The 16,227-nt window shown below is 37.1% G+C and overlaps 1 protein-coding gene across 2 annotated transcripts; it reads right to left on the bottom strand.

The window, feature by feature from the left end:
- Window positions 1-3,658: 3,658 nt before the first annotated feature.
- On the bottom strand, window positions 3,659-14,555 carry LOC308686388 (uncharacterized protein). 2 transcript variants are annotated; one of them, XM_081394811.1, is made up of 18 exons: window positions 12,049-14,555; window positions 11,572-11,689; window positions 11,208-11,300; window positions 10,866-11,076; window positions 10,362-10,531; window positions 10,168-10,266; window positions 9,564-9,796; window positions 9,298-9,476; window positions 9,117-9,210; window positions 8,627-8,971; window positions 8,296-8,413; window positions 8,129-8,220; window positions 7,909-8,026; window positions 7,515-7,631; window positions 6,711-6,902; window positions 6,333-6,485; window positions 5,456-5,658; window positions 3,659-5,307 (listed from the first exon to the last, which is right to left on the bottom strand). In XM_081394811.1, the coding sequence occupies exons 1-17, from the start codon at window positions 12,148-12,150 to the stop codon at window positions 5,456-5,458; spliced, it is 2,637 nt and encodes an 878-aa protein (XP_081250937.1). In that variant the 5' UTR covers window positions 12,151-14,555; the 3' UTR covers window positions 3,659-5,307. The 2 variants fall into 2 exon arrangements, with proteins under 2 accessions (XP_081250937.1, XP_081250938.1); XM_081394812.1 differs by having other exon boundaries at window positions 5,456-5,652.
- Window positions 14,556-16,227: the final 1,672 nt, after the last annotated feature.

Here is a 16,227-nt window from a genome sequence, read left to right as displayed (position 1 = left end):
AAGACTATATAGTTTCTACTTGTCATGCACCTTGTCAATAAATTTGTTTGATCACCCTTTAAGCCTCTTGTGAGTAATAAAGCAATACATAAGCATTTGGTGTATTTTCACTTATATTTTTGTGAAAGACCACAAATACACTATGATAACACTTGCAAAAGATGATAATTTTTGTTTTTACTTTTCCATACATCAAATTCAAAACAATATGATGATGTGGTTGAGACAAAAGAAACAACCTTCATTGAGTATATTTATATGTGGAATTTGTTTAACTTTACAAGTGGATTCTTTTTAAATGAAAATGTAGCCTATATATAATTTAATCAGGGCCTTCAAGTTTTATAAAAAAATTGGAGTGAGGTTACATTTGTTTGGGGAGGAGCCCCTCAAATATTTGAAACAGTGACCCCTCGGCCCCAAGTTTTTGCTTGCAGTTCAGTTTTATCTATTGTTCATAATTGACCAGCACAAACAAATTATAACAATTGGTAAATCTGATGAAAAAAACATGCATATTTAATCCAAATAAAATAAATGGTTTTATATATTTCAAAAGATAAAGCATAGAACTGTGCGGAGCCGCTTGTTGGCTGAAGTACCAGTTCCATCTGTCACACTTTGATCTCTCTCACACACGTGATCTCTCTCTCTCTCTCTCTCTCTCTCTCTCTCTCTCTCTCTCTCTCTCTCTCTCTCTCTCTCTCTCACACACACACACACACACTGATTTAATTATAAAGATACATGGATCACCATGATTTTAGCTTCTAGAATAGAACAGTTTTTGTCACTAGTTAAAAGACAAATATTGATTTATTGTGAAGGTCTTGATCTGGACAGTATATCGCACATTTTGTCTCCTAATGCTGACATATTTATACACAGCAGTTTATTACATTCATCAGGGCAGGGGGCAAAACAAACACGTGGAGGCCATAATTAAATAATAATAATAAAAAATTAAAGGTCGCTCTTTGAAGGACTAAACTCCCGCCGACAAACTCGAATTCATTTCTACTGTAGGCTACAGCCTATAGCCTACCAGCTAAAACCACAGATGTTAAATCCTGGCGATTTTGTTTCACCCTGATCATCTAAATGCAGCATAATGTATGTTTTGGCTGTATAATGTATGTTTCTTGATATATATAATAGTAAAGACACATTTTTATAACCCTGGTCGGGAAACCAGAAGAACTACAAGTATGGTGGCTGATTTGTACACTTTGTAAGAAGTTCTATGGCGCGTCTCTTGTGGGAATTGTAGTTTATAAATAGCGTACATTGGAGATGGCCCTGATGGTTGTCCTACAACTACAATATCAGTTAAATATACTTAATGACCTGAGATCCTAGCGATTTTTTTTTATTTTGATCATTACTATCACTATATACACAAACTGTAGTTTTTTTAGGAGCCATGTAGAATCTCAAAAACAAACACACTCTACAATACACACTGGTGAGATAGGCTACATGCAAACCAATACTACAAAAACTAATGCGGTAATACGCAAGCGATGTTGGTTGTGGTTCTCTCCTTCAAAAACGTTTTCACATGATGAACACAACAAAAATTCAAAAATTCAAAAATTCAAACACAACAAAAATTTTTTTTTTTTCATTCCTTAATACAAAACAATACACCAAATAACACCAATAAAGATGATTCTGCTCCAGCATCCCATCTTTGGTCCTAACCAGTCATTGGGGGTAAAATCCCCTGGGACGCATGAAATGAAATGTGCAGGCAGACTTCTTCCAATCCATCGTGTCCTACAAAATTAGAAGCACTGATAATGCATCCTTTTTATAAAATGGAAGCATATATCTGTATGTGAGGCAATTTGATGCATTTCTTTTCATTAAAGTAGTATAGTGCAACAGCCACCATACATGTACAGTATGTGTAGTCACAGCACAGAGTACAGCACTCAAAAGTTACAGTAGAGAGCAGTCTGACCCCTACTGTACCTTTTTTCCTCCCTGAAGTTTCTGATACAGTTTTTCTTGATTGTTTACACACATTTTCTGAAAGCATGCCTCATATTCTCAGAACTCTACACACAAATCAAAAAACACACACACAATGGGCAAAACCCCTCAATTCTCCTGCAAAATGAAACTTTACATTCAAAACAATGTTATTTCTTCTCAAAATGGTATTTTGTTTTCAAATGACACACACAAACCATCATATGAATAGACATTTATAAGAACCAGTTGAACACTGATGTGTTCAGTGTAAAACACTATGATGAATGGAAAACACTTCTTCTCCATCCATCATAATGACTTAGGTATTTTCTTGTTCAGTGTTACACTTACTACAGACAGTACATACATAAATGTTGTAAAATATCTGAGAATATTGTTTTTATACTCAGAACACACAAATACACGGTAACAAATACATTTTATTGTTCCCACAAAAACAATGTACACAGTGTACATCCCAACCAATTAAAAAGTTGTACATAGAGTTGTCTACATACAAAACAACAGAAGAATTGCCTGTGTACATTTACAGTAAAAAATGTTGGCATCCATTGCCCCATTGAAGAGCTGACCTGTTGCTCTTTTATGCTAAAGCTCTGATTGTTAATTGTAAAACTGTGTGACGGGTGTTTGCCCATATGAAGAGTCAGTGTGCATATTTGAATGGCAGTGTGTTCCTTGTGAAAACAAGAGATTTTCTGCATGAAAATTGTGCCATAAGCAGAGAATTGTGTGTAGTGTTTTGAAAATGGTTTTAGAACTGCAATTTGAGTGTAAAGCAGGAATTGTCCTTGTAGTTTCGCAGAATTGGTTCAGGGGGTTCGTGAATGCGTTACATGTTGTGCTCATTGTGTCTCAAGTACCAGTATTTGTGTGTAAACAATTGAGAAAAACTGTAATGGAAGCGACGGTGAAGTGACTCTCAAGTTTGGCTGTACTCGTCGCCCAGCCTCCTTAGTCATAGCCTACCATGGACAAGAACATGGTCAACTAAAAAGGCACAAATCTCATCTGAGACTGCTTGTCTTTTTGCCCTCCCCCTTCTCCTCCCCCTCTCATCTTATCCCTTTCATCGATATATTGAAGGTTCTCGATTGCTGTGTGACCAGTTTTGACTCTTTGTGTTTCCTCCTGGGTGATTGTGTGCTAATTGAGCTGAAGCTGTGCTGAATGCTAGTGCTTTCTAAATTACAACATTGTGTACGGCAATGATAAATGAAGGGATATGTGTGTAAAGTTTTGCAGTGAAAGTTCAAGAAATCTTACTCATGTGTCAAAACTGGGGAATAGTGTTTATAGTTTGGGGAAAAGGGTGTGCTTTTTGATGAATGGTGTTATGGTTTTGAAATTTTAGGGTTAGGGTTAGTGTTTCAGCAATCGAGTAAAACTGTAACATGCCTTAACACACCTTAGATACACATTACTTATTATACTAGATCGATCTTGTTTAATTACAAGCCAGGTTGGTTTGAAAATAAGTAAAAAGACATGCATTAAAGTAATGAATTAATAATGCAGTGTGATGTTAAATTAAAAAAAATTCCACATATAAATACGTGATGTTTTTTTTCTCCAGCTATTGACTTTTATCAACCATAAAAATATAAAATCTTATTTTTCAATAATAATGGATGAAAAAGAAAAAAACATAAAATGCTCATCTTTGGAAATACTTTATTTCTTGTCTTTTACAACAATACTACTGAAAATACACCAAATGCATATTTGTCAAACAAGCCATAAGGCTGTATTTAAAAAACACTGGACTGTGAGGTTAAGTTCACTTGAAAAGCTCCAGCAGAAAAGAGAATCAAGTCATCTGTAATAATATACAATAAAGAATAATCATAACAAAAAAACAGTGTATTTTTCTGTTACATACTATAATGCATCTGTGCAGTAATATAAAATTACACAACAGTTATATCCTACAGTATAATACACTCAATCAAATAGCGATCCATAGGCAGCCTCTGAAAAAAAAAATGACATAGACAGACACAGACACTGCTGCTGCACCGCAGAATAAGTAAATGTGGAGAAATGCAAGTAATCAAGAATGAGTTTTTACATCATGGCCTAAATGTGATGATAAAGGAATGGTCATGAGGTCACCAAAGTCATCATGTGCTTACAAGATTTCATGGCAATCTGCACAATTAGACAATATCAAATACAATGTCAAATTTTACATTCTGGTCTAATGGTTGTGCTACAGGGAATGTCATGAGGTCAACAAAAATGACATGATTCATTGCTCAGCAAAATACAAAAATTGGTTCATAACATTTGTTGTATGCAAGTCAAAAGTTTGGCCTGATGTTGGTGCAAAAGGAAAGGTCACAGGGTCACCACAATCAAGGGGAGTCTCTCTTAAAAGAGTATGAATACACTACCCAAATATCATGTGAGCCCAGTAATTACATCTGGTAATATCATACATGCTAAGTTGACATTTTTGGCTAAGATTGGTGCACCTATACTGGTAGGTTTGTGCATCTTCATTGAACTGTGCAATGTGCTTACTAAATTTAGGACATACTAGCTTTGGGACATACTACTTTGTCATCTTAATGGACAGATCTGTCGCGTGCATCATGTCACCGTTAACTGCCCTGTCAATCATCTTGTTAAAATTCTCCATTCAATCTAATTTTATTTTCTACCGTTTCGGAGAGAAATGTAGTTGCACGTTGATCTGCCAGTCGTGGGTCTTTCATGCGGAGACTCTCCTCATGTGTTTGCAATTTGAATATAATGATGTAAAAGTTAATGGCTAAAACGTATCTTTACAAAAGTCCACAATGCATCTGCAGATGCAATATAATGTAGACAACACTGAATAAATACATTTTCGTCAGGTTAGATACTGATAATTAATCACTCTAACCCCTTTATCTAAACCTCTCTACATAACCGCTGGATTCACGCGTCCTCCATGTCTGTAGTTTTTTAACACTTTTCACTCGTGTTTGTAGTTCTAACCGAATCCTCGTCCAACGCGCGATGGGTTGTGGGCAATATTAGCCGTTATAGTGTGCATCGATCTGCACTTCGGATTCTGACCGGAAATAGTAGACCATCCGGGTATATTTGGAACACTCATTTCAACGATTTGGGACGTACTAATTCTATTTTCGAATGCTATTTAGGATGGATAGTATGCGAATTGGGACGCACCTACAGTTTGAATTTTCAACAAGATATAATGCACACAGATTTTGATGAGGTAAATCAGCATACTAATAATACACAGATATAGGGCAAGTCCATTTCCTTCAACACAGTCCTTCGTTCAGCTTCCATCTGGGGAAATACAGAAAACAATAATAAGAGGCTGAATTTCAGCTGTTTTAGCATAAATAAAATACACAAATAAATTACTAAGAATAACAGTATTAGGGGGTTATTCCAAAAACTAACAAACATACATATTAATAAATAAATAAATGACCTAAATTGTGTTTTCCTCTTCATCCTCACTGGTGTCTGGACTACTGAGGCCACTTTGATCTTCCTCTTCAACATGTAGAAGGACAGAGGCCTCAGGACCTAAGGCAGTCTTATACTGTTGGAGGACCACTTGGAACCTTTCTGACACCTCTGACAGTCTTCTTCTTAAGAGACAGCAAAGTCCCTCATTTCCCTTGTCTACGTCTCAAAATACAAAAGAGATTACATTAAAGACAAACTATGTTAAGATTATTCAATAAGGCCAAAGAACTAACCTATTAAAATCTACATAGCAGGATGGTTGCCATTTTTATGTGTATCGCTGACATGGGACCAGGCTAGCTTCTGTATAAAACGACTTGAGGCAACATGACGGCTCACTGAGATGACTTTATGGAGGGAGGCCCAAAGCAGCATATAAGCGTTTTGTGCCCATGTCTGATAGCTGTTTTAAGTTAACAGTTTTCTTCTTCACTACAGTTATGCTGAAGTAACACATTGTGTTAGTTCCTGACCATCAAGGTTTTCTATGTTGACTGGAGGAAATAATAATAAGATTAATCTTGATGTTATGCTAACCCCATGTAACATATCAGGACACAAATTACAATGGTCAAAATTCTTTTGTTCATTTACGCTTTCAAGTAACAGCCATAATACAACATATCTGCACATCTTTCAAGCATCAATCTTTACAACCTTACTGACTTGTTACCATAGCTACAGTAACAATTGTAATCCCCATTTTATGTATATCCCAAAGGACCACGGCAAAGAGAGCCATAACCGTTCTACTCCATCCAAGTTCTGTGACTGATGTGTTTTTTTGTATGTTTTTTTTAAACACATTAGATGGACAGGGTTTTAATTAAACTTACCCTCCTCAGCCAACTTGTTCTTGAGAACCATTGCCAGGCTCTGCAACCACGTGCAGTGTTGTGCCATCTCCAACACCAAAACGCTTGTTTCCTCATGCAGTCGCCTTGTTAACATCACTTGGTCGTGCACTCGTTTCTTGATCGAAATATTTGCTAAGAATCAATAACAGTTACATGTATCCATGAGACAATCTTGCATAATCACTGCAAACATTGACTTTTTTTTAATCAAATCGATACATAAGAAAACTGAAAATACACCATTAAACTAAATTAATATTACAACACTCAATATGTAACATGCATGCCTTAGTTCAGTATACTCTATAAAGCAGAACTGTAAATAAATTCCTGTGAAGCATCTACAAACAGACATACCACTGCCATGAACCTCCCACGGCCATATTTGAGACACAGTACTCTCTCCAGTTAGGGAATGCTCCACCACAGCTACGTCAATGTTTGTTGCCGATTCTAGTACAAGATCATTGTATTTCTGTATCTCCTGAAGAAGGAGTTTTTTGTCTTCTGCCAGCTTCCTTCGAAGGCGATGGCGAAACTTGCTGCTGTCTAGAAAGACATGAAGTACAGAGGCAGAGGTTTTTGACAGAACTCTTCAACAATAAAAAAATTATAGCACCAAAAAATTGAAAAGCAAAGCTGCAGTTATTGAAAACATAATGAAATACAGTATGTGAAAATTATAATGTAGACTGACATGGGAAACAAATTGTCCAAGGTGTAACATTTAGGGGGGAATCTATTTGCATGATTTTCATGATTGCCTGAAAATAATAATTGTGCATTAATTAATTTAGAATTGGCAGTTTTTTATCTAAATACGTTCCCCTTCCACGGAGGCCTCTATGTTGCACCTCCATGTTCCTACAGTAGCCCACAACGGACAAACAAACACTAGATAGTACCTCTCACATTTTCTCGTCGGCTACCGTAGCTTGGAAAGATAGAGGTGAGGGAAGCTGGTTGCAATCGTCAAACCTCACTGATAGATGCCACTAATTCCTACCACTAAATCCTACAGACTGGTCATTTAAAGAACAGAATTCAACGATTGAGCTGAACTGTGCTACTACACTTATTTGCTAATTCCATGTTGGTGGAGTAGGATGCATACAGTAGCCTGAACTTATCAACCTATTATATTATATTATATAGTTATACCATTCTGACGGTAGAGGGTTCGCTTCCGGTGCCTCACACTAAGGTAGAGCCCCTCAATTGACTGCTGAAGTCCTCTGTGTGTGGTGCCTTGACTGGCACGAGATGTATCAGGTGTCTCTGTAGAAGATATAACGAAAGCAAATTCACTGTTAAAACAACACAGAACCGTTTCTCTGCTTGAATTTCATGTAAAACCTTTTAATCAAACTTATTTAAACTTTGTATGTGCACTTCCTGCAGGAAACTGGAATATACTAATAAACCTGACATCATAAATGTGGCATCACATTAGATGATGATCAACCTACTATTTTTTGCTGCTCTTTAATATCAAACATAAAATTTAGATTGTAGAAAGGGATGTTTGTTGTTTCTTTTATCTGGTCATGCTTACCACCAGCTGCCCATTCCTTTACATCAGATAGCCACTGTGACACCACTTCATCTGTGCAATCTAGCTCTGTTTTTAGGTCAGCTAGCCTTGCAGTCTCATCATGGAGTCTCTGACAAGTCTGATGAACAGTGTTATACAATAATAAGGATTAAAACTTGATTAACAACAGGCCAAGTAAACACAACAAAAGGACACACAAAACAATTAATATGAGACTTACCTTCACATATCTTGTGGAAAGTGCCTGATGTAAAGAGATATTTTTTTTCTCGTTCCACCCCATTGCATGCAACGTAAGCATGTCCACCCGTGCTGTTGAAAGCAAATAATGAGGTTATGATGATCAATCTAAAAATTTTTTACAAGAATATTGCAAACTCCGGTCACCTGCTTTGGACATATATTTGGTCGTCAGGGCACAACGTGAGAGGTAGCTGTTCACTTGCTCCACCTCCTCACCAGCGGTAGTCCCTGCTCCTTCCTGGTTCCTGCCACTCCAATTAATCTGTTAGTAAAGGGTGGAAGAAATTCAATTTAATTTTATTTATATAGCCCAATATCACAAACCACAATTTGCATCAAAGGGCATTACATTCCATGCAAGAAATGGTTATGCAAAAACACAAGATAACATAGTGTAGCTTAACTTATATTTAATATTATTAATGTGCTTGTAAATATTACAAATGTACATAAGATGCCAAAATATTATACACACCTCACACTTAGTAGCATGGGCTCGAGCATGCATTACACTGAGAAAGGGTTTCATAGTGGTCAGTTCCTGAAGAGCAGGAAGGACACTAGCAACTTTCTCCAGGTATGGCCAGTATTTGCATGCCACGTCCATTGCGAAGAATTGTGCCTTGGCTGGCATGAGCTCCTTCTGAAGGTACAGAGGGTAGGCAAATATCTCCCCCCTGTACATATTAAGGGCTTTCAAAAGGAACCCATGGCGACACACAGCAACCTCCATCCCCTCTTCATCCAATTTTGAAGCCCTCCTTGAAGTTTCCCTCGCTGCTGTCCACTGGGAGTCCCCACATGTGCCTCTTCCCTGTGTCTATGAAACACAAAACAAACACGACAAATCAAATAAAAGCAATGGTGTCATTCAATATATGGCATTTTGATTTTGTAATTGATATGCAGGAGTAATTGAAGTGGGGGTTACGTTTATTATTGTAACAACTATTTTGTCAACTTGCATTTTTCACTGCTTTCTGTATGGTGTCGACAAATCTAGACACCGCGCTGTCTTCAGCCACAAAGAGCCCCTCAAAAAAGCCAGGATCATCAGAGCTGAGGAAGAAAGAAAAATAGAAAATCCATTCATGAAATATATGAAGTAAGAAAATAAATCAATAAAAAGACTGGAAGAAAGATCACCTTCCGTTTCGGCGAAAGCGATATAGCTTTCTGTTTCCATCTGCTGAAACAGCCAACATTTCTGGTGTGCAGGCTGGGCAGGTGAAAGGAGCACTACAGCAGAGCTGGTCTTCCTCAAATGATGCATACGAAAGCTCTAAGAAGCTACGCTGCAGTGCATCGCCGTTGATAGATCCAGACTGGAAAATATATAGAATGAAATAGTATTTTGATATTGTCTGCTTATGGAATTTTTTTTATAAAATGGTAATAACATTTACACTTACTCTTCCTCCACACTTAGTGCGATGTTCCAGCAGCTTTGCGAAGGCTTGTCTGGAGAATCCCGGAGAGATGATCTTGAGTTCCTGAAAGGAGCTCAAGAGGTCCAGTGTATAAAGTGTGGAATTGGTGACGGAGGCTGGCCAATATCCACTTCTTAGGAGGTCTTTAAAGTCAGGGGTCCACTGCTGCTGGCATGTTTGACATTCATACAATGGCTGATGCAAGTCAAAACGCCCTTGGAACAAAAAAAAATAATTAAAAATATAATACACATTTACCACATACTTAATTTTACAACACTTAGTTCATTATGCACATTGTGAATGGTTAAGAGACATTGCGCAAGTTCCTATAATCCCACATTTATATTTTCAAATTCACTAAATTCCACACTGCTGTGTTGATTGGACATCATGCTGGAAAGATGCTAGGACAAAAAAAAAAAAAAAAACATCTGTCTTTGTTTCAGTTAATAACATTACCATGTGCTATTCCATATTTCTGTCACTTCTGCAATTGTAAGCACAATGCCACAGCACAATAGTGTGAAAAACATCACATCTACAATATATATATATATATATATTTTTATTTTATTTTTTTTACCATTGATGGTAATTAAAATCACTGGTTTGCCTGGTAACACAGTGAAGTTTGTGCCTCCACAGGAGCAGTCTGGCACCTTCACAGTTGGCAAAATGCAAGCTGGCAAAAAGAAGGAAAACCAATCATTTAGATTATCTGTAACTGTCTGCAGACACACATTGAACAGCAAAATTAAAGCTTTCGTGAGAACGTACCTTGCTCATGGGTGCAATATCCATCCTCCCCTTTAATGATGCATGTGGTCGGAGGAATGGCTTCAAAAAAACCACGAATCATGCATTCCCTGTTGTGGAGTGGATGTTTTTTGTGATGCAATACATCACAGTCCCCACAGAACCACTCCTCAGGAAGACACTCCCTGCACCTAAGGAGAAAATTATATATATAAAATTAATATTATAATATAATACATTATTATATGTTATATGAATAACTCATATAAAGTACTGTACACTCTATTTAAGCTATTTACCTTTTACTAGGTTTGATTTTATTGTATAGGATTGCATAGTGCCTCAGTGTTTAGCACTGTCACCTCACAGCAAGAAGGTCCTAGATGTACTTTTCTCATTAATGTGTTTTTCATCTGGGTATCTAAGTCTTCTCCCATCCCAAAAGACATGCATCTTAGCCTATAAAGCAGGGCACTCTGCAAACCTACCCTGGGTAATTGAAGTTTGATATTAATGAAAACCAACCTAATAACAGCAGGCTCGTTGCAAAGGCAACACAGGGGATGACCAACAGCCTCTATTGAAATAAGGCATTTTAGGTGGTATGGTCTTGCTTCTTTCCAGCGCTCAGAGGCTTTCTGCTGCCGAAAAGACCATGATGATGCAGAGCTACTTTGAGGCTGAGCAGCAGAAGGACATGACGCCAAAATATCAGAGAGCCTCTCCATATTTTTTTCTGTAAAGAAAATCCAAAAATAAAGCGGTAAGGGATAATTTAGATAAGGAACAATTAAAAGTCAACTGATCAGTATTAGAATGAACACTTTTTTTATACTGTGCAAGCTTAAATTAATCACTGTGAATTACCAAATTCCCCTTGAGGATTTAGTTTTGTTGAGATTGCAGTAAGTGGAACCTCCACACTGGATGACAGGGAGCCCTCAACCGTGGGGTATGTGGCTGTAAAACAGCACATAGAAGAATAAGAACAAGTTAGGCTATCACACTCTATTCTTGTTCTTCTTTTCAAACTATATACTAAACAATTTATGAAATCAGACATATTTTTGTTAAGTACTTGGTAGTGTCTTCTACAATAGTGTCACTAATGTTTTTTTAGTTATTTGAATATCTTAAACTCTCAATAAACAATTACAGTGTTCTAATTTGAGTTGGTCCAACATTATCATTGTAAATTCCTCCTACAAATGTCAAATAATTCAGATATAACCTGTAGCGGAGGCATGGCGTCGCCCTCCTCGCCTCCCCCTCGGCTTACCACGTCCTACAGAGTCCCTTTTAGAGGTGTGTGGAGGGTCTCGTACACGTTTCCTCTCATCAGCTGCTCTCTGTGTATTGGAGTGAATATTTCTTGTAAGACTGATGTTGATAAAAGTACGGTAACCAAAAGGCAGGTAACTTGTGAAAGGAAAACACAACATAGTGTGTTAGTAAGGTGTTGAACAGCTTAAATGAGCCTTGGAATAGATTCTCCAAGTCTCTGTAACTCAGAGGGATGGAACTGCATATACTACTATTATTATTATTATATTCCCTTATTAACACGTCACAGAACATGGCAGGATGCATCATGCAATATACCTGTATAAAATCTTCTGCACTCATCATTCTTACATATTCCTCATCACGTTTTACTTTAATTTATGTTTGTTTTTATAAAATGATTGAGGTGTACAAAAACTCTAACCTTGGCTTCAGCTAGAATGTGTTCATGTTTCAGCTCCAGAGCCATGCGTCTCCCCTCTTGGTAGTGGGGATCCTTTGAATCAAGTTTATGCTTGGTGGCCATTGCAATGCAGTCAGATACAGACAGACAGTCAGATACAGACAGACAGTCAGATACAGACAGACAGACAGACAGTCAGATACAAACAGACAGACTGACAAAGATGGGTAAGACAGACAAGTAGTGCTAGACAAAGACAGACAGGGAGGAAAGAAAGAGCAATAGATAAAGACTGTGAGATAGATAAAGATTGAGGATGAAAGAGAGGATGTAAGATATAGAAAATAATGAAGAGATAGAGGTTGGCTCTTAAAAGTGCCTTTGGGTTTTGAAAATCAGGTTCGGATAGGTTCGACAGGTGATATGTTTGACAGGATCTGCATGGAGAACAACAGAAAATGTTAATTATGTAGTGTTGTTGATATAAGATTTAAAAAGTGTACCCTAATAGTGAGTGATTCCCATTTTCTTGTAAATGCTTAGGATAAATAAATACAGATTCACGTTGTTTCTATTTCCTGTGCTACTGTTAAAAGTCGCGTAAGTTAACATTTTTTTTTAAAGGCGCGTAACATGTGCCTGGGGTTCGCCATAAAGGCAGCGTTATGTGCAGTATAACGTTAGACCAAGTGATAATATTGTTATTACTAACACATTACAGTGACGTTGAGTGTGAACCACGATGATCGAGAGAAAATCACATCATCTAAATGTCCCCAATTACTATTCCCCCAATAAATTCTCAATAAGCAGTTACACGTCCAAAATATATGTGGACTACATCATGTGGACATGATATATATATCACAACATGTTTTTTTTATGTGGAAATAGGCTAACGTTACTCATAATTTTATTTTGTATATATACATCTACAGCTATATATCTAGGCTTAGAACATGTTTTTTTTTTTTTTAACTCGTAATTTTCTTCATTTTGGACGTGTAAATAATGCTTATGAATTCATCTTGCTTATTAGACTGTTGTAAGCGACTTACCGTGGTGGAATCGCGCTGGGCAATGGTTTCTGCGATGGTCGCACACAGTGACGTGTTGCACAAAATTGCGCCAAAATATCAATCATAATTAAAAGTACAGTCTTAATATTTTATATCCGTGCTCAATTTTAAAGGGGTCAGCATAAATGTCCAAGTGAAGGAAAAACGAGTATGTAGCCATTACATTTAAACACATATCACTTCCCAGAATACATCCATCTCTTTGCGAAAGGATATGTCCATATAAAGTAATATAAACATTTCTGCAGTAGGCTATATAATTAATTTATTACAACTGCATAAACAGTATTGAGATGAAAGTTCTATAAAAGTAGGCTATTCTTTTTTTCTTTTTTCTTTTTTGGGGCGCAGAAAAAAAAGAAAAGTAGGCTCACTATAAGCCATTGCAATTTGAAATAACATCGACAATTATAAAATATCCCACAATAAATTAAGGCATGTTTTAAGCCTACAGCAAATATGCAGTCCTGCAATTATGTCGTTTTAATGTAGTCCACAATAATATAAAAAAGAGGAAAAATCGTGATATTACCGATTTAGAAAAGGGTTTCAGCTAGCTACCCTCAACGTCGGCTTATGGACGTGAGGGGGAAATTACCACAATATGTGATCGAAAATTATAAAATATCCCACCTAAATGAAGGAATGTTTTAAGCAAATAGAAAATATACCGTCTTGTAATTATGTAATTTTAATGTAGCCCAAAATTATATAAAAAGAGAGGAAAAAGAGTTAGGTTTAGGAAAATAATAAAAGTTCAAAATTCAAAGATGAGTGATTTGCACTCAAATCTATCGGACGACCCTCTCCGTTGTCAAGTGACGAATAGGGGGTACCCTCAACGTCGGCTTTGGACGTGAGGGGGAAATGACCAAACGGCATAGCCTATGCTGAGCCTATGTGACGAATAGGGGTGAGACCATGTTGCAAAGAAAGACGTGGTGCAGGCACGAAAAATACGTCCCTTTGAAATACATTAGATTGAAAGTCGTGCTGAGTGACACGAAAAAAAGAAGGAAATTCGTGCCTAGGGACACGAATCAATAGATTCATGTTGAGTAGCCTATACCGAATATAAAGTAATAAAAACGAGAATTAAAATCACCTGATTAAATGTTGTGTAATGTAGCCCTTAAAGTCTGCAAAATTAATAACAATTGAGAAAAAACTATAGCCTACTGTGCTCTCGAAAGAAAAACGTGGTGCAAGCACGAAAAATATGTCCCATTGAAATACATTAGATTGAAAGTCGTGCTGAGTGACACGAAAAAAGGAAGGAAATTCGTGCCTATGGACACGAATCAATTTGTGCTGAGTAGCGTACCGAATACAATACAACGAGGATTAAAATCTCCTGATTAAATGTTGAGTAATGTAGCCCTTAAAGTTTGCAAAAGGAATAGCCAAACATTTGAGAAAAAAACAATAGTGTGCTCTCGAAAGAAAGACGTGGTGCATACGCCCCATTGAAATACATTAGATTGAAAGTCGTGCTGAGTGACACGAAAAAAAGAAGGAAATTCGTGCCCATAGACACGAATCAATTTGTTTTTGAGTAACCTACCGAATACAATACAGAGATGATTAAAACCACCTGATTAAATGTTGTGTAATGTAGCCCTTAAAGTCTGCAAAATAATAACAATTGAGAAAAAACAATACTGTGCTCTCGAAAGAAAAACGTGGTGCAAGCACGAAAAATACGTCCAATTGAAATACATTAGATTGAAAGTCGTGCTGAGTGACACGAAAAAAGGAAGGAAATTCGTGCCTATGGACACGAATAAATTCGTGTTGAGTAGCCTACCGAATACAATACAACGAGGATTAAAATCTCCTGATTAAATGTTGAGTAATGTAGCCCTTTAAGTTTGCAAAAGGAATAGCCCAACATTTGAGAAAAAACAATTGTGTGTTCCCGAAAGAAAGACGTGCAAGCACGAAAAATACGTCCCATTGAAATACATTGAATGTCGTGCTGGGTGACACGAAAAAAAGAAGGATATTTGTGCCCTTGGACACGAATAAATAGATTAATGTTGAGTAGCCAACCGAATATAAAGCAATAAAAACGACGATTAAAATCTCTTGATTAAATATTGAGTAATGTAGCTCTTAGCAAAATGAATTACAATTGAGAAAAAACAATACTGTGCTCTCGAAAGAAAAACGTGGTGCAGGCACGAAAAATACGTCCCATTGAAATACATTAGATTGAAAGTCGTGCTGAGTGACACGAAAAAATAGGGAAAATCGTGTCCACGAACACGAATCAATAGATTAAATTTCGTGACTATGTCACGAACTGCCGTGAGACTGGGTTGCTGCTGCAGGGGAGCGTGTCAGCTTGGGGGCCATCTCGATCACCCCAGCATGCCATGGGGCAGGCAAGGCTCTGCACAGCATGGGAAAGAGAGCGTCCGTGCCGGTTTTAAGGTCATGCTAATTGCCACACCTCTGTCGTGCCGTCACTTAGCGGCAGAGGCTGCATTCAGAGTATGGTGCAGGTGTTGGGTGCCCTTTAAACCTTTAATTAAATATCACTGTAAAAGGTTAATGCAGAAAGCCAGGTATTACAGCCTGCAATGAGCGTGCAACTGGAAAACTCTATTCAAGTCTGTTAGCGTGTGAAGGATTGACCTGACGGTTATTTTGTCAAATGAAACGGCAAGACGAGTCAGAATAACACCACTATTTTTGTGACATCTAACAGCATTCTTTGAATCTAATGAGAAAAACCCCTGTTTGAATAATATGTTGCCTGCACAATTAGATATAATATTCCAGCATAAACGTGTGAACTGGAGCATCTCTATGATTTAGATCAAATATTTTTTGCTGCTATATATAGAACAATTGTCACCTTTTGGTAATCTAATCAGGATTTTATGTGACCCTTGATAATGAGATCCATCTGCCAGTGGCTTACAATAATGCAAGTGAGGAAAAAAAAATACAAATGCAATACAACTTCTTTCACTAGGCTGAAAAGAGACTTTACCAATTTAGTACATAATTAAAACGTGACAGAAAATAATGCCAAACAATTACGAATTACTAAACCTTCACAAGGACCATAAATTGCAGACTAAGTAAAGAGAGAAACGAGACAAAAACACTG

Source organism: Scardinius erythrophthalmus, assembly GCF_964197995.2.
Source record: "Scardinius erythrophthalmus genome assembly, contig: HAP1_SCAFFOLD_228, whole genome shotgun sequence".
In the NCBI taxonomy this organism is placed as follows: Eukaryota; Metazoa; Chordata; class Actinopteri; order Cypriniformes; family Leuciscidae; genus Scardinius; species Scardinius erythrophthalmus.
This window is presented reverse-complemented; position numbering and strand designations above follow the sequence as displayed.